The sequence below is a fragment of the Prunus dulcis genome, chromosome 3 (assembly GCF_902201215.1).
Source record: "Prunus dulcis chromosome 3, ALMONDv2, whole genome shotgun sequence".
Lineage (NCBI taxonomy): Eukaryota > Viridiplantae > Streptophyta > Magnoliopsida > Rosales > Rosaceae > Prunus > Prunus dulcis.
In genome coordinates, this window is record NC_047652.1 from 935,794 (window position 1) to 954,182 (window position 18,389).

The 18,389-nt window shown below is 39.2% G+C and overlaps 3 protein-coding genes across 4 annotated transcripts; 1 reads left to right on the forward strand and 2 right to left on the reverse strand.

Annotated features, from left to right (window-relative positions):
* The first annotated feature begins 274 nt into the window (after positions 1 to 274).
* Positions 275 to 2,108, forward strand: LOC117623551. Its single transcript, XM_034354569.1, has one exon. The coding sequence runs from the start codon at positions 582 to 584 to the stop codon at positions 1,689 to 1,691; it is 1,110 nt and encodes a 369-aa protein (XP_034210460.1). The 5' UTR covers positions 275 to 581; the 3' UTR covers positions 1,692 to 2,108.
* A 2,854-nt stretch (positions 2,109 to 4,962) lies between these two features.
* Positions 4,963 to 7,770, reverse strand: LOC117620757 (expansin-A13). The gene is made up of 2 exons (XM_034350951.1): positions 7,117 to 7,770; positions 4,963 to 5,783 (listed from the first exon to the last, which is right to left on the reverse strand). Exons 1-2 carry the CDS (start codon positions 7,617 to 7,619, stop codon positions 5,477 to 5,479), a joined length of 810 nt encoding a protein of 269 aa, XP_034206842.1. The 5' UTR covers positions 7,620 to 7,770; the 3' UTR covers positions 4,963 to 5,476.
* A 4,093-nt stretch (positions 7,771 to 11,863) lies between these two features.
* Positions 11,864 to 15,105, reverse strand: LOC117620756 (protein REVEILLE 1). Of its 2 annotated transcripts, none has more exons than XM_034350950.1 (6): positions 14,632 to 15,105; positions 14,146 to 14,265; positions 13,924 to 14,035; positions 13,703 to 13,764; positions 13,118 to 13,531; positions 11,864 to 13,022 (listed from the first exon to the last, which is right to left on the reverse strand). In XM_034350950.1, the coding sequence occupies exons 1-6, from the start codon at positions 14,674 to 14,676 to the stop codon at positions 12,285 to 12,287; spliced, it is 1,491 nt and encodes a 496-aa protein (XP_034206841.1). In that variant the 5' UTR covers positions 14,677 to 15,105; the 3' UTR covers positions 11,864 to 12,284. The 2 variants fall into 2 exon arrangements, with proteins under 2 accessions (XP_034206841.1, XP_034206840.1); XM_034350949.1 differs by having other exon boundaries at positions 13,637 to 13,764.
* Positions 15,106 to 18,389: the final 3,284 nt, after the last annotated feature.

An 18,389-nucleotide genomic window follows, 5' to 3' on the forward strand; every position in this document is an offset into this window, starting at 1 on the left:
TAATGAAAAGGAAAAAGAGTAAAATTTATTCTCACACATGTCACTCACGAGCTAATTATGTCCAGAAAATGACAAAATTATGGCATCGTCCTTAAATTATTACAATTAATAAAGGAAAATCGTAACTACAGGCGGTCAAAGTGCAACTTCAATAAAACTTCAGGGGCTAAAATTATAAGTTGACATTTTGAGAAAATTTAACTTTTAACCATAAAGAAACCTCAAATAGGAAAAAGCCACCAATCTTTCTCTATTTCCCTTCGCACCCCACGAATGAGGAGCCAAATTGTCTGCTATTCGACCCCTTCGATCCCGAAATCTCATCCCACAGAAAACACACAACACGCACTCTTCTCCTTCTTCCTCTTTGGTGGTTGTTGGCTGTGACGTTCCTTTCAGAGTCGGTCAAATAATAAGACAGGGCAATTCATTTTTTACAGAGTAAATGGAAGATTGATTCACAAGGCATCGAAAATTCAAAATCCTGTTGGTCAGATCAAATCCGAAGCTTGAGAATAGAAAGAAATACAAATTAGAAAGATTGGTTTGATGAGAAAAATAGCGAGGAAAATAATCGTAATATGATCGGAGCAGTGCAATTGGGGGTGTTGGCTGCTTGCGTGGTGGTTTTGGTTCCGATGGGCATGGCCGGTTATCATCTCAGCCGCAACAAAATGCTCTTCTTCAGCGGCGCTCTCTTCATCACTCTTGCCATTGGCGTCCACCTCACCCCTTACTTCCCTTCCGTCAACGACTTCGTCACCACCGTCTCCTCCGTCGTCGTTTTCGAGAACCGCCGTGAGTCCTGCCTCTCCCACCTCCACGACGTCGTTTGGGAGGTCACCCCCTCCCCCAATTTCAACCCCCTCGACAACAACACCGTCAATTACGACAAGTCGTGGGCTTGGACTTCTTCCTCTACCGTTTCTGCATGCGGGTTTCAGAAACTAGGGCGCTTTGACGCCTCTGATCTGCTCAACGGATCCTGGGTTGTGGTGGCTGGTGACTCTCAAGCCAGGCTTGTGGCGCTTTCGTTGTTGAGTCTGGTTTTGGATTCTGGGCCTCTGGAGAAGGTTAATAGAGATCTGTTTAAGAGGCACAGTGATTATCAGATTGTGGTGGGTGAGATTGGGATGCGATTGGATTTCATCTGGGCTCCTTACACTGTCAATTTGACCAATCTGGTCAACGGTTTCAAGCGAAATCGCAACTACCCAGATGTGCTGGTGATGGGTTCTGGGCTCTGGCACATGCTTCACTTCACCAACGCATCAGATTTTGGTGTTCAATTACAATCACTAAGGAGTGCTTCTGTGTCTTTGTTGCCATTTTCGCCGGATACCGGCTCCGACAGGCCGGTAACCAGCTCGGGCTCGGTCTCTGTTTCGGCCCGATCGCCCCACTTGTTTTGGATTGGCATGCCCACGTTGATAAACTCGATGTTGAATACAGAGGAGAAGAGGGAGAAGATGACTGATGCAATGCGCGGTGAGTATGATAAGGAGCTTCACAATAGTAAGATTTTGCGCAAAGCCGGTGGTCCCCTGTTGTTGCTGGACATTGAGTCCTTGAGTTGGAATTGCGGGGTTCGATGCACGGTTGATGGGATGCATTATGATATGCCTGTCTATGAAGCTGCACTTCATATCATGCTACATGCATTGCTCATCGAATCTCATCAGAAGCTTTGATTTGATTCTTTTGTTCTCTGTTTTCTCTTGGTATAATGTTCTGCTCTGGCTCGGTGGTTCGATTTCATACAGTGAGAGCTTTTGATTCTTGTGAGAGGTTGGTTGGTTTCTCTTCCACCTCCTCTTATCTTGCATCTACGGTTTCTGCCAGGTTTTCTCTCTTGGCCTCGGATTAACTCAGTATAGTTTATGTGAGATAGTAATTGAGATTGAAATTCATTTGTATCTGCTTTGCATTTATTTGAATATTGAATATACTTACATCCACTTGTATCATGTAGTCTATACTCGGACAATTCACATCTAATGTTGAAGTGAAACAATTCAAAAAGATCTACCTGGATATGAAATACATGTCCTTTTTTCCATTCCGCCTTGTGGTAGATTACAGCAGACATGGAAGTTTTTGTTGATTCACTTCTGTTGTGCCTTTAGTGTTGTCTTTAAGTCTGGAGTGAGTTTTGTGGTTGTGCGGCATATTTTGAAGTAATACTTATGAACGTATGACAATGCACATGAAGCTTGCAGCTTCTATTTGTTTGCAAGGTTTGTGGACTTGGCATTCATAAAAGTACTGCGCTCTTTAGGAAAAGTTATTAAAGATGACAGAAATTATATTACCGTAAGGAAATTTTAAGAGATAGCTTAACAGTTATAATATTGCTTTGTATAGAACACTAGTGACACCTCCCAAAATATTACAACATGACTGAGCTAGCTGTGTTTGGAATCAAATTGCTTGCCTCCAGGTAAGACTGTATGCTTGGAACTTACATATTATTGGACCGCAAAACCTCAGTCATACCTGTCTCTCTTTTTGGGTTGTATTGCAGCTGCACAGTGACAACCCAAGAGTTTGTTTTTTAATGGTTTTGTTGTGGTGTATGACCAGTGTTTAATATCTTTTATTTAGTCTCTATTGTAATGCGAAACCTAGAACTCATAGTTGTTAATATCTTTTTAGCATTATTCTTTTATGCCTTCATTGTGATGGAAACCTGAAAGTAGAGTCGGTTGGGAGTACGAAAGACATAGAGGCCTAAGGTCATTACAGAACTCTATGTCTAGCAAGTATATGCTTCTCTCCAGGATTGTGTGGTGCAGTATAACCCTAGGTGTGATGCAAGGTCTAGGAGCGACTCCTAGAACCTTACTAGTGTGGTGCTAGTAGTTTCTACGTTTTCTCGTAGTTTTTTCCTTAAATTTCCGTGTTGTTCTTACTCTAAACAATTGGCAGCAAACATAATTCCCAAATTCAACAAACAGTAGGAATCTCAAATTACTTTTTATTAGTTAGATAATGCAAATGGCTCTTTCACTTCAACTTGAGATCCGATGTTGTTGGGGTGGACACACACTCTAGTTATTTTATGAAGAATTGAGAAGTTGTCCTATGTTGATGATATTATACCGGATGAATCTAGAAGGGATAGAATGAAGCATACACCAAGCCTCTTTCCAACTATACTATAAGCAAATATTTTTATTGGATAATATGGCAACAATATTGGAACTGACTACCCAAAAATTAGAGGGAAAGCTATCAAGTGCTGAATATGATGGTCAAATCTTGCTGGTGCATCATGCATGTGAGGTAGATGTTATATATTGGTAAATTTTGGTTAATGGCTTAAGATAGGAGTAGTTTACGGTTTAGGGGCTGGAATTAAGATTTGAAATTATAGGTTAAAGCGGGAATTTCTACAGCGCAGAAAAACAGGGTTCTATGGCACTTTTGGAGGACTCTTGAAGGGCAATGATTGTTGAGAATAGTTGGCTTAGGATTTTATTGGGTAAGAAAATGGAAAAAGAAATTAGAAAATAAAGGTTTTTCAGGACTGTTGTGTGGGTGCGGACAATGCACGAGAGAGAGAGAGAGAGAGAGAGAGAGAGAGAGAGTATAAAATTTTCATGAAGTTGAAACAAAACAGAGTATAACATCATGATGAATTTGTTACCATATGCATCCATATATACAAAATATTATCATTTTCATCCCATTTTTAGATTGTTCTAAACAGATTCATATATACCATGCGCAAACTGCAAAAGATTCTCATTTTTTTAAGGATCATCATCAATATTGTATTTTTGGGATGGCGAAAAGTAAATTTTAGAACCAGCATTGAACTTACTTCAACTCTCAATAATACAAACACAATAGGTATTGTAAGTACTTTGCTGAGTATACCTTTTAGGTGCATCCTCTGTCCTTTATCTCTGGTTCTGTCAGTGATTTGGAAAAGAAATATCGGGTGTCAAATTTATTTTACAGCTTGGGTTCTGGTTATGATGCAACTGAGAGATTTGGAAACAGCGATCTTTGTGGTTGTCTGGAAACAAGGTCACATGATGCTTATGTGATGTTTGCTCATCACTTGATATATACATCAATTGTTTTCCAGGACTAACATAATAGAGTGGAGTGGTTTCTTTATGGAACACTTAGCAGGGTCCTTATAATTATATTCTTCTCGGTTGAATTATGTCCTTGTCATGCAACCAATTATAGTGATGTGATGATTTTTCTGATACAGATACAGTGATACTTACGGTTGAATTCAAATCCATGTCCTTTCACTTTTTGGCTTTTAGGATAGGAATTTATGCATAGAATGGGGAGACGTGTTTGGAACTTTGGTGAGTGGAATGAGTGAAGAAGCCTTTCTAAAGAAAATGTCTGGTGTGAACTGTTGGAGCTGAGGTGGGGAGTGGTAGGGCAATTTTCCACGTCCCTTGCACGAAGTGGTAGCACTCATGGCAGGTCGTTTCATTAGATTAAAGATGGAGGTATCATGTTTTAATAAGATCTCTAAGGTTTTGATTCTGAACTTTGCTAGTGGGTGTACTGCGAAGAGTTCGAGAATTGAGACCACAGGGACGAAAGAGGAAAATCCGATAAACTATAGGGGGACGGAAAGGGACTTTATGCCTTTATTTAATGATGTTGTCCTCTCTGCAATGTGAAGAGTTTTGGTATGAAGTGATTTTCATAATTCATTCGTTTATAAAAAGTATAAAATCCTTCCAAATGGGTGACAGCAACTTCAATCTAAAGGTCCATTTTGGAAATGAGGAATTTGAATTTGAGTTCCCACTGTAGATTGTTTAATCGAACTTTTGAAAAATCAATGCATCAATCAAATGCTAGATAAGGGTAAAATATGTATTAAGATTTTAATGGTAAAATTTTGGAGATGACAAGTCTTGTTCTTTTCTTTCTTTTTTCCAAATGGTAGCTTAGGCTGCCCCCTTAATGAACAGCAAACACTTTCCCAAACATGCCTAACAAAACTACATGAAGCTCAAAGAAAGTTCTACAAGAAGTTTGATATCATGACCTACGAATTCAATCGAGGAAACCACCATCTTCAGAACCAAAACCAAGCAGTTTATCAACACTTACGAATCAGACTTAAAAGCCCCGCCAGCACACTGCCATAATCAGAGCACCAATGTTCATCAATGGATATCCAAGCCCTTATAACAGTTCACTTTCGCCAAGCCCCTACCTGGTCTCACCTAAGGAATTACTTACACCGCACTGCACACAACTAAGATTATTCTGCAGCATGTGCTGAGCATCAGCATACTCCTCAACCTTACACCTCAAGCATCCAAGTTCACTTTCTGGTGCCTTTTAATAACTAAGCTTTGATATATATCTTTGTACAACAATATCATCCGCAATCTAACTAATTCTCCACTGAGAGAAAACTAGAATAAATATGACAAAGGAAGATTAGGAAAATGGTTCCCTTAACGCTATTTAGTCAAAATGGTGCTCACGGAAACTGCTTCCCTTCAAATGTCTGCCCAAAGTTCCAAGCCTTGGGAGCTACGTTGTAAGATGTAACTGTGAGCCCATCGCTGCTAGTGACCTCGAAAGAAAGAGGTTGGTTTTTTAGATCAGCACTGACATGCCAGTTTTGGCCCCAATTTCGTCCCATTGGAAGCCAACCGGTTCTTGAACCTTTGATCTTCACAGAAACTATGTCTCCAACACCAGCGACATTGGTGATCAGCACTGAGATAAAGATATTAGAACCATCTATGGTGAAACGAATTCCTCCTTCCTTTCTACACTTGATCCTGTTTCAAACATATTTAACAAGAATAACAGATCTCAGGATGACAGAAGGCATTTGTCGTTGTTAAGCAAGCTTTAGGCTAATATCATATAAATGGGGGATGACATTGACAGCTCAGAGATTTGAGTATACATGCCAAGCATCACAACTGGAAGTGCTGATTCGACCATGCACCCAAAAAAAACACGGGTTTTGTCATAAAATGAACATCACACAGAATTTTAGACTCCTAGGCCTTGTTTCTTAGGAAGGACTGGACTAGACTAGCAAAATGCCTACATTTCATGTGTATTTAAGGCATAATATGGATATTGTCGTCTAATTTGGAGGATGAAGGAGGACTATTCATAAGAGGTTGATGACTAAAACTTATCCCTCTAACCCCACCATTTTCAAGAGGATTGGGGGGATAAGTTTTAGTCATCAACCTCTTATAGATAGTCCCCATTATTCGTCCAAGTTAAACAACATATCCATATTATGCCTTGAATGCACGTGAGATGTAGGCATCTTGCTAGTCTAGTCTACTCTAGTCCTCCCTATCGTATGTGTTCCCAACTGTAGACATCAAGTGGTACGACTTATTCCAGAACTTAAATACAGAGTTAAGCTAGGTTTACAACTTGGTAAAGTGTTCTTTAGACTTGCACAAATCTTACTTTTCAAGATTTCTTCTTGTCTTCTCTTTTTTAGAACAAATCCAAAAATGGACCTTTCAATTCCGCAGTCTAGTATTTGCATGGTTCAAATAAATGAAACCCGTCTTGACAGTATTTCCTCATTTTTCTCCAACTGGCAGCCTATTTGAGTCATGTGAGGTAAGATGCCTCATTGGTGCCAAAGGTGAGAGAGATCCAAGTACATTCCCATGTACCCAAATGCCACAAAATCCTGGACCAGTGTGTGTGTGAAGTTGTTCTATCAGAGTTGCCTCAGCAAACCTTTTTTGTCATCTTTCTATTCCACGAAGATTCTTACTCTGATTAAGACCCCTTATTCATCTTCGTATCTCATTAGGCTTCGTATTCGATTCAAACTATCTCGGCATCCTATATAGGCCATTAGGGTTTGATCTGCTACCCGATTTGCCTCTCTAAAACTTGCTGTTGAATCCAAAAGTTACCGTTTTCAGCTTCACTCGCCTCATATTTGCTTTTTTCTCATAATAAATTCACATTTAAGAAAATGTGATGCCAAAGTCCCGTTTTTATTTTTTATTTTCCGGAATTTATTAGTTTTGGTCCCAAATCTAAAACTAAGAAAGAGTAAAGTTGAAGGCAACAAAATTGGAAGCCCCAAAAACCAATTAATAAGCAAATAATAACCAACTTTACCTGCGATACTGGACGGGCATATTGCCAGCTTTCCAAATGGCGATCTTCTCGAAGGCCTCGATGGGGAGCACCAGGTGCTTGTTGGGAGGGTTGCAGTGGCCCCCACCGTCGGCGGTGAAGCCGTAGTTAGGGGCGCAGAAGTTGGTGGCGGTGACGATGATGGAGGTGCCCGGAATGCACCAGCGCATGTCGTCGACACAGCGGAGCACGAAGCACGCGCCGCAGATCTGGCCGCGCTCGAACAGAGGCTCGCTCAGCCCCACCGTTGCCATGCCGTAGCCGGCCTTCACCAAATCTCCGTAGCCGCAGGCGCCGCCGACTGCGTCGCGGGGGTCCGAAGCGGCGTAGTAGGTGGCGCGTGCGGACTGCCAGTCGTAGATGGAGAGTGAGGTGGTGGTAGTGACGGAGGATGAAGGCAAGTGGGAGAGGGCTGTGGAGGCTAGAAATGTGAGGAGGAGGAGGAGGAGGAGGGGCGGCAGCAGCAGCTGCAGAGTTGGTGACATTTCTTGATGTGGTCCTTCTTGTTTTTGTTTTATGTTTGTCTTGGTGTTCTTAATTTGCTTTCTTCTTACCAGGAGGTAGAGTGAGTGAGCGAGTAAAGCGAATGATGGAGGAGAGAAAGAGCCACAGTGCCAAAGATGCTAATAAATGAAGTAATAGACGGAAGTCTCGAGTGAGTGTAATGTTTTTTGCTTTTCACCTCGTGGGACGCTGTCACTCGCGTTGGGGCTCACACCATACCATTAGTTTTGTCATTTTTTCAAAGTCCTTTTCACCTATGGTTTTTTATTATATATAAATATGAAAGAAAAGAATCACCATTATTTTGCTTATTTAATTTAGGAAATAAGATGCAACGATAAGTATTCTTAATCACTTGAGTTACCTTGTGAAAATAATTGTCACTTGAAGCTCTTAAATTGTCACCATTTAAAGGGATTTGAGAATTAGCAAGAGAATATGGCCCTAAGTTGTCACACCAACGTATGCGGTACACAACAAATATTATATTGCAAACCATATAATTCTTTTTACTCACTGCAAAGAAAGAAAAAAGTAAGATGTTTGTAGATTAAGTAGTTAACATCATTGATAGGAGAAAAAACTTTAGCCGTTTTCTCTCTCTATGAGTCTCAAAGGAAAAAATTCATAAAGGGGGGGAGAAAGAAGCATCAATGCTCCTTTTCCCGATCCTCTCTTCTTTGTCTTTTTCTTTTGGGTTAGTGAATAAGTTCGTTAGGACGTTTTGAATAAGAAGCCTTTTGTGGTGATTTCTTCTGAGCCATGCTCATATTGAAGTTCCCCATTACTCCTTTTAGGCTATGTTCTCAATTACATCCTTCTCCCAAAATCCGCTCCCTAACACTGTTCATGCTCTCTTTTAGTTCTACATCGTCTTTGACGAATGTTGCTACAAATCATCCAATTGTTCCTTGGCAGGGTTGTTGTTTTCGTTTATTTGTTTGCTATTATGCACATGTTGATCGCTGGAAATTATACTTTTCCTAAATCCGTTACGAATGTGGTGGTGGGTGTGGCCATGAAGACGTTTCTTTAGGTGATAATGGTGGTAGTAGGGTTCATTTAAGTCATATTTGATCTTTTTTTATTGTACTGTTCAAGTTTATCTTTGATATTAAATAAATAAATAAGTGATTAACATCGTTTATCCCTACACCCTGGAAATTGTTTATATTTGATCGCTATAAAAAAAATTAGAAATACAAAAAAACGTGTAGGGAGAGGAAAAATGCAGCCAAGAGGTGCTGCCACTTAAGTAGGCTAGAAACCCAAGAGCCAATTTTTGTTCATTCTTTTCCGAAGCCCAAAGTACAGTGTTTAACCATTAAGCATACCAGAAGGCTATAATGCGGGGGAAGTTATAAGAGGTTCACTTTATAGCCATCAGATCAATCAAAGGGCTATGGATGGTTAAGATAAAGTTTTACAATCGGGTAGGTGAGGAACCTAAACCCGAATTTAAAACCCAGCAAGTTTGAAGTTTGAACAAAAAAAAACCCATAGCTCTAATAACCGAAACCCATATCTCTGAGAAACCGCTAAGCTCTGAGAAACCTATAACTTTGAACAAACGACGGTTGAAGGCAACTCTGCTCTCTAAACCCTGAAAAAGTATTTACTTTGAGTGAAAGGGGCAAAGGCTTGGATTCCGAAACCGTGAAAAGGCGAAGCAGTGGAAGGGGAAGGAGCAAAGTCGTATTCATTGGAAGTGATAAGTTCCATTTGTGGAGCAAAGCCACATAGACACCCTACGATTGTTCAAGAACCAGCATTTGGTAAGTAATTTATGGAATTTGAGTTTAGGGTTAGAGTAACGATTTTTCCCAATTTGTACCATCAATGGTGTTGGATTTGGCATTTCTTGTTTGTGCTTCACTTGCATGTTAGTTTTTGCTTGGGTATATGTAAAAAAATCGAATGAAAATCATGTCAATAATGAAAAGAATAAGATAATTGTGGTGTTGAATTGGAGGAGGCCCTCGAAACCTTCCACATTTGAAGCAGTGCTGTTTGTACCATATCTGACCCCCCACTCGCATCATGACACGTGGAAGGTGAACGAGGCTGAAACCAACTCGGCGAGCCACAGCGAACGGACAATTGGCATACACCACCGATTCATACATAGTTGTCAAGTCAGTAAGAGCTATCGACCGACTCACCAGCACCAACCTTGGGCACACGATGCCGAGTAACCAGTCAGCACATCCAGCCGATTCTGATAGATAACCTCGGAACTCCCGCCAGAACCTGTCAGGGAGCGTGTCGACCGTCGAAGACACTCCCACGAGTCCCACATCGAAACTAAGTACTAAGAGCATCCCAAATGCTCTCTATAAATAGAGCCCCTTGGCCCAGCCAAAAGGTAAGACGATTTACTTGACTTGTGCTTCCACACTATCAATAGAATTGCTCTTAATCACTAACTTTGGCATCGAAGGGTCTTTAGTCTGCGCCACACCGGTGTCTTAGGCCCCACATGCCGTTTTTCTCTCTCCAGGCTGAATCCAGTATCACACCTCGAGGAAGGGCGCCACGGTCCGAAGGCACATCGGGTCCAAGCCATCCACATCACCCGTAAGTTAGCCTTATTTCTATCTATTTAGTTTTAGCGCGAACAAGTGCAGAGTGCATATTATCTCTCTGGCGCTAGAATATATATTTTACAATCACAATTTTAGCCTTGCAATCGCATCTACTTATCTCCCGTTGTCTTTTTCTCAGCCAAGTTTCATCTTTCCTATATGCACCTTATTTACAACATACAAATTCTTTCCTCATAATCTCTTTATTACTTTTTCCCATAAAGCTAGAATGATGTCGAATACCAAAGCCAGCCAAGAATGCTTATCTACTATGAAAATCATAAACGAGGTCAAGCGAGTTGAACTCCATCCCAACTGCTGGTGTATCGTCATTTCTTACTTCAGGTATGTAAACCGTTTCATTAGCTGTTACACAGTCATCACTCTTCTCTGAGCCCCCAGACATTTTACCCACATATATTATTGAACTGCTTCTATATTACTGCATAGCAAACATTAGTTCATTAATCAAACATTAGTGCATTGCAAACATTAGTGCATAGGAGTGCATTCCAATTACACAAACATTAGCCAAATTGACAGAAAAGACGCAAAGCCTAACTTGTTGGATTCCAATTACACGAAACACAAGCAAAATTTAATAATAGTTACATCATCTATTGTGAAATAATATGGAAAAAAGAACAAGTCAGAACCAACATGTTCAACTAAGAACACAAATGCAATTCAAACCAGCAACTACAGAACTTCACCTAATATCATCTCCAAATGCTTTCTCCTAATGCACATTAAGCCTAAGTTTAGAATCTTTTACCCAAGCTGTTAAATTTCATAATTTCCACCCCTACAAAAAATAATCAACTAAATATATTGAATATTTGTAAGGAAATGACACATTATTGATGGCAGAAATGACGAATTTCCCACCCTCACAAAAAACAAACCAAACCCAATAAAATCAATCCAGCAAGAGCGAATTTACCTCTCAAAGTCAGTCAGCTTGAGAAATTGTGGTGGACATTAGAGAAGACTCTTTGGTAATGGAGACTCCATCTCCACCACAATCGAGGAACAACTGTTGCTGCAGTATCTAGCTACAGAAATAGAGATGTTACTTTCCTTTCTTCCGGGATCTTGTCTGCTAAACGAAAAAGAGATGGGGTTTTCACTTGAGCCATAGGATCAAAACAGGGCAATAGCTAGGTAAGAGCCATTAATCGTCATACCGAGGATACCATAGATAGCAGGTCTCACAAGGAGCTGATGATAATTGAGCGACTATAGGGTTTTTGGATCTTTGTAATTGTGGGTTTGCGTTAGATTGAAAGAGAGATGACTGAGATTCTGAGTTTTTTTAAATAGAGGGAAAGATCTTCAACTGAAGTTAGGTTTCTAACGGGTAATGTCAACCCGATTTTACAATGCACCCTCCTTTAAAAACTCACCGTTAGATTTCATTCGATGACTCTTAAATACCCCACAAAGACACCCCTTATAACTTACCACGCACTATAGCCTCTCCCACATACCGAAAGGTCATATCCATCATCATCAAAGTCCAACTTAGGCTCTTGACCCAAAAAAACAGGTCCAACTTAGGCTTGTCTTAACAAAGCATAAGATAGTTGTTTATTAAGTTTTGCTCTCTTCCTTTACTCTCTGCAAAGAAACTATGCTCAATACTCAATAGTTAACACTTTATTCGAAGAATATTTCTCTTCAACTCATAAATGTTAACACTGAGACTACATGAAATTCATAGTAAATTCATAGTTACGAAGAAGGAAAAAGAATGGAAAGTAATACAAAAGCTAGTACTACCAAATGCTGGCTGTAAAAGCAAAACAAGGAGATATGAAACATACAAGAAATGGCAAGCTTGCCTTACACAGTTAAGAGGTCAAAACCAAAACTACCATAATAGAATCTGCCAGGCCACAGAAATGCTACTACTGTTTTTCCCATTTTGAGTCATCCACCAGCAGCTGAAACTGATCACATCTTAAACTAAAAGGTACCGGAAACAAGTTCCTTGTTCTGTGAAAAAAGACCTCTTGACTAACATAGAAAGATTCTACGACAAACCTCAATAGCAGGACACTACAAGGAAAGGTGGACTCTTTTCCCATCCCTGTCTTCACTTGCTATTGTAGAGGTGTCTCTCTCAGCCAAACATCTTTTATACGGTACAAATCCTTTTCTACACTTTCCAGGGTTAGGGCTTGCTCTTAATTCAGAGAAGGCTGAGTTTGCACTCGCCTTAAATTGGAGAACCGAATTTGGCTCTTGTTCTTTACCCTCAGTCTCAATACCTAGACATTTGTCACCGTTTTCCTCATCGTTGACTGATCCAGCATCTGAACCAGTCCAAGACCCTTCCTTCTCAACTTCCTTGGGATCTCCAAGATTACCATCAAAATGTTCTTTTACTGCTTGCGGCTTATGGAAAGGAATAAAAGGAAATGGCAATTTTGGACATAAGGTCCACCATGGTACAGGATAAGCAGAACCAGATTCTACCAGATTTGAGTTCTGATTCTGAAATTGCATAAAATACATGCCTGGATGTACTCCATAGGGAAAATTATCCCAAACATGTTCCACACTCCCAGATGCAGATTCTGTAGCTGTATAGTTACATGGTGTTGATGTCTGCACAGGTTTCTCCTCTTTCACATCAGAAGGCAGTGATTTAGAAGTTCCCAAGGTTGGAGAAGATGGTCTGTGGGAATCCGTGACCAATACAGTTCTTCCAAAGAGTTTAAGGCTTCGTGCGGATACCTCCTCGGATGAAACTCCGCTAGCATCAACATTATCCGTGGGAAATAACTCAAGCTTCTGGACATTTTCACCAAACACAACCAGTAGAGTATCAATATCACATAAAAGGCTCACAATAAATTGGACAGATATGCAAAAGGATAAGCATATACCATTGATAATTGCACGTTAGGAAGTGAACCATTTTCTGCTACAGCTGGTGATGTAGATCCACTTTCCTCCAGTGATGGGTTGGGGGGTTCAGAATGATTTAAGTCCACACCATGGACATCAGCAGCAGATGAAACAGGTGATAAACTACGACTGGGTGTATTTGAATCAGCGGAAACCAGTGTATCTGAGCCAATCACTGATAATACTGATGTTGGAGACTGGTTTTCTGGCTCCGAAACTGATAAATTTGGAGATGCAGACCTTGTTGGCCGCTCTACAATAAAGGTCTCTTTATTAACAGGGTGTACAAGTTTTCGGGGATAAGGACGCATTGGCTTCCGTTTTGGTCGAGGAGGAGGGATGTCAATGGGCTCTTCCGAGATTTCATTGCTGCCATTCGAGTCACGAGCAACCTACGACAAAGACAAACTTGAGGAGTCAGAGAGCAACATCAAGCAGGAAAGCATCAACCCTTCAAGTATGGTTTGCATGCCTTGAGCCAAAAAAGTTTAACTTACATTAATATATGGGATTATAGATACTATGAGAGGGAATGGGGGGGTACTGGAATAAGAGCAGTAAACCTTAGAAAAGAACTTTTGAGCATGACTTCGAATCTGAACTGCAGTCTTGGTGCCAACATGCTCTGTCATCCAAACAGAATATTTTCAGTGGACCGCAGATAGATGATAAGATTGTTAAGTAATATCTTAATGCATCTCCACCCAGCTTTCACAGCTGAGATACTCAACTCTAATCTCAACTAATTAATATATTGCCAGTGATACTTTTAATGCAAATATACCTTCTATCTTTCGCCAGGCTCGACCATACAGCTTTAAAGCTTCAAGGAATTTCTTATGCTCTTCCTCTGTCCATCTCTCTCTTTGTTTTGTGATTGTGTATGGTTTTCTCGCCTATTAAAACCAAGATAAGGCAAGTGAGTGAATGTTGAACAACAATTAATCATAATCTTAATGAAAACTAAAATTGAAAAATGGAAAAATAAAAATAAAAATTGAAAAACCTTGGGAGCAGAGTCATTTCCATTAGAGAATTGATCCTTCAACTGGAGCCCAGAGGCACTAAATGAAACCCCATTGTTTGCTGAGAGAACACTTTCTGAACGACCACCATCATATTGATCCTACATAACATAACCAAGAAACAACAATACAAGATCAAAAATGTTTCTTCTTCTTCAATTACCACCCAACACAAAAAAAAATTTCCTAAGTTTTCAATATAATTAAATTAAAATAAACGGGGGGTTATTTTAATTTATCTAACCCTTCAAAGCACTGTCAGAAATTCTCTAAATTTAATTAAATCTCATAGAAATGAGAAGCATCCACAGTTAATTAAGAAAGTGTATATATAAAAATTGATAGCTGATATATTATAACATAAATGGAAATTTCAGCGATCCATCAATAATTCCACATAACCACAAAAACAGAGTGTGCAAGTTGTATTATAACATAAAACGTATAAAAAATATGTGCATGCATACTTGAGCAGCAGCCATATCTGGAGAGAGCATTAATCCACCCACCATGCAAAGTTGACCTCTTCCTCGATTCTGTGAGATACGACACCGTTTTTCCTCACCCCTCTAGCAAGCAAAAACCAAAACAAACCCTTGTCTCTATCTTCCCCACACTCATTCAAAAAGAAAATACTCATAAATTTACACTCTTTCTGTTCAGACAGCTAATTCTATACGGCCTTGGGTCCATTTTATTTGTTCCCCAAACTCGACTTTCACAATCTAAAGCCAGGTTTTTGGTGAAACAGCTCCATTGCTTTTAGCTCACAGGACCTCAAAAATTGGAAACGATTTCTTGCTTTCAAGAAGAAAACAAGAACTGGGTTTCACTTGGACAGAGGAAAGAGCAAAACCCAAGTGGATAAAACTGAACCAGAAGAAGGAGGAGGAAGGTAGAAGAAAGCAAAATAAGGAGGGAGAGAGAGAGAGAGAGAGAGAGAGAGAGAGAGAAGAGAGAGTTGAATAGTGTAGGGTTGTGTGTGTGATGAGAAAAAAAAGAAGAAACCAGGTGGTGACACGTCAGCATCAGTCTTTGCTTCTTTTTTTTTGTTATTGATGAATTTTAATTTTGTTTTGGGAAACGGAACACTCGAGAATTCGATGGAATCTTGTGGCTCAGGACGACGGAGGCTCTTGACACGTGGCAGTCGCCTGTCTTGTCTCCTCCCCGCTTTTATGATATATAGAGTGACTTTTTTGGGTGCAAGAAATTCAGCCACCACGGGATAAATAGCCACGAGGGACAGGAGCTGTACTCGCAGCGAAATCATTACCATTATCGTAGTCGCGCTTTTCTGGCTCACACGTGCGCGTTCAGCCAAGTCATTTCTATCTCCATATCTTATTCATTATCCAGTGCAAGATTATTGGAAAAAACAATTTCGATTTATTTTTTCATCCATTAGTCCTTTTTGAAAAATTAAAGAAGTTTCAAGTCTTTTAACCCAAAAATAAAAATTAAATTTTAAAGCCTATTGTATTTCATCCAAATGGATTGACTTGTTGTAGTATTAAAGAAGTTTTGAGAATGTGACGATTGTTTTACTTATATCTATTATTATTGCAATTTTATTTTTAAAAGTCAAAGTTTTAACCTTTAGATTGTATTTTATTGTCTTAGTAAGCTTATATTAAAAGTTTATGAGATCCTAACAATGAAAATTCAAGTAAATGAGGCGAATCCGAAATATGATGCTTAAAGTGTTTCAACCACATTTTATGTAATTAAAAAAAATTCAGTATATTGAGAAAAAATCATCACTTTTTTTATTAGATGAATTCATTTCTCACCATGTGTAAATTTGTTTTTCTCCTATTTCTATGTGTTGTACGCTTAATTGCTTAATTACTTTATTATTACCCTTCTTACTTTTTTTAATTAAACTAATTAATCATGTGAATTATGAATTATTTTTGGACGGAAATTTTAATTAAGTTTAATACTCTAAATATAAATGCAAAAGTATCTATTCTTTCAATTAAGATTTCAATTACATCTAAGGAAATTTAGATTTTAGCCACACATAAAACTTTCACTTTTAGAAAAAGCCAAAATTTTTCTTAAGATTACTTAAGAAATCCAAAAATAATAAGAGAATTTTTATCCAATTTGACTTCTTTTAAAAATATTTCTTTTCATATGTCTAACTTTAGGAGTATCGACATTTGAAATATAGTTGAGATTCGATTTTATAAAATATTTAGTTCCAAAGTTGCTCAGCAAAAAGAAAAAGGAGGGAAAAAAAAAAGTTTAGTCGTCTGAAATTATAGGTAGCGAGTGCACTACTTCATCGCCTACACCAACAAGTGGAGGAGCAACCACTGTGTGGAGAAATAAAAAATAAAAATAAAAAACAAATAAAATAAGATTGTTAAAATAAAAACAAAATAAAAAAAGCTCCAAACGATATTTGTGGCCTGGAGAAAAGCTAAAAATATCTGCAGCCTATAAAATAGTGAGAGAGAGAGAGAGAGAGAGAAACCAACGGTAGGCGTAGGCCAAGAGTTGTGGATTACATTAAAAACCCAAATAGAGAAAGAAAAAAAAGAGAGAAGATGAGGTCGAGTTTGAGCTCAGGTGCACTTTCTCTTTCTGCGCTTTTCGCCACGTCATCGCCACTGACCGCCCCAGCCCACCTCCTCCGCCACGTGTGCAAGGGACATGGATGGTTCTAGCCTAGGGCACTCACGCGCAGCTGGACCCACGATTATAATAGTAAAAAGTTTCTGTCCACAAGTTTTGTAAGGGTATTTGGGTAAATTAAGCGCATTTGATAGAGCTGTTTTGCGCAGCACCAGGTGTCGAAGATCGTGGAAGCCTGCAGTCAACAATTCAACGAGAGGCTCAAGATCTTTGGCTTTAGATATTCGCTTTGTGGCTGAAACTGGTGACCCTTTTTTCTGGTTTTTTTAATATTTCTTTTCATATTGGCTTCCAGCTGACGTTTTCTCATTGGACATTGCTTCAGCTATCCATAATACTTGCGTCATCATCCTCACCTATGACCAATATATCAGCTTCGGACAAAAATAATAAACCAATTTTAGTGGCAGAAGCATTATTTTTCTAGATTGGATGAAAGAGATGGGTTAAGATATAAGATTTGCTGAGCTTGTGGCTAAAATTAAAAGAAAAAAAGTTGCCATTGTGTTCCGACGTAATTGGATTTTTGTGCCACTTCAATTTTTCTAGTCTGAGACTTGCAATAGTATGGTTCATAGTTATAAAGAATTTACAAAGTATTCATAAAGTTAGGAACTTTATAGCTTTCTATAGCTTTTTATAGCTTGAAGAACTTAGACTCTATAAGGTACATGAGATCTTCAACAAACATATCAATGTAGAGATTACTTATACGAAAAAGATTTGACCAAATAAGCAAAATTGACGAAGTTATCGAATTTTGGCACCTAATTAAAGTCCTAATGCTAGGGAAATCAAATTTGTAAACCAATTTAGGTCCTAAATAATGTGGTAGATCAATTTTAAATTCGAAAGTCGAGCATATTTTCGCTATGCTATGCTAGCTTCTTTGATTCAGAGCTAATTTCAAACTATAGGGTAGGGGCTAGCATCAAATCAAAGCTTGACTAATAGGGGCACGCTAGCCCAAGTCAGGGAGTTGCTTGCGCTTAGGGGGAGCTCAATAACGGGATCTTCTTTTTGCCTCTGTATTCACTGCTACTTCTTTTTAGCTCTTAGCTAGGGCAATACCCCTAAGAATACTCTCCCAAGTGCTCGTCTTTTTAACTTCTCCCTGAAATTGTTGATTCTTTCTGCTCCGTTCATTCCAAATTTGCCAATTTAGGTCTCAAATAATGTGGTAGATCAATTTTAATAAGGTGTCATGTAGACTAAAAGTTGACCACACAGACCAAATTGCCCTTGGTTAATGGTATGAGAAGATGTGATACATCTTATCGCCCATTAATTATGAGTAGTGGGCATTATTGCTTATGACTGTCATATGTCTCTTCCTTTGTTGAGGTAACGGGAAGCGCGGGCTCTGCTTGAGCCCATGAGACATGGAAAGGCCCATTAAGGAATTTTTGTCAAATAAAGCTCATGTGGAAGTTAGCCTAATATAACTTATCCTTTAGGTTGCACGCCTATAAAAGATTAGCCCAAATCTTTGAGATCTCCCTAATAATTGCAACATCAATAATGAAGGGGATCACCTATTTTGGGTAAATAGCTCACATATCCCAATTTAAACGGCTAA

Excerpts from the sequence above, each read along its gene's own strand:
- LOC117623551 (XM_034354569.1), top strand. The coding sequence starts at position 582 with ATGATCGGAGCAGTGCAATTGGGGGTGTTGGCTGCTTGCGTGGTGGTT.
- LOC117620757 (XM_034350951.1), bottom strand. The coding sequence starts at position 7,619 with ATGTCACCAACTCTGCAGCTGCTGCTGCCGCCCCTCCTCCTCCTCCTC. Across the intron at positions 5,784-7,116 it reads ATGCCCGTCCAGTATCGCAG|GATCAAGTGTAGAAAGGAAG; the intron begins GTAAAGTTGGTT and ends TGTTTGAAACAG.
- LOC117620756 (XM_034350949.1), bottom strand. The coding sequence starts at position 14,676 with ATGGTGGGTGGATTAATGCTCTCTCCAGATATGGCTGCTGCTCAA. Across the intron at positions 14,036-14,145 it reads GAAATGACTCTGCTCCCAAG|GCGAGAAAACCATACACAAT; the intron begins GTTTTTCAATTT and ends TGGTTTTAATAG. Across the intron at positions 13,765-13,923 it reads AGCCTGGCGAAAGATAGAAG|AGCATGTTGGCACCAAGACT; the intron begins GTATATTTGCAT and ends TTTGGATGACAG.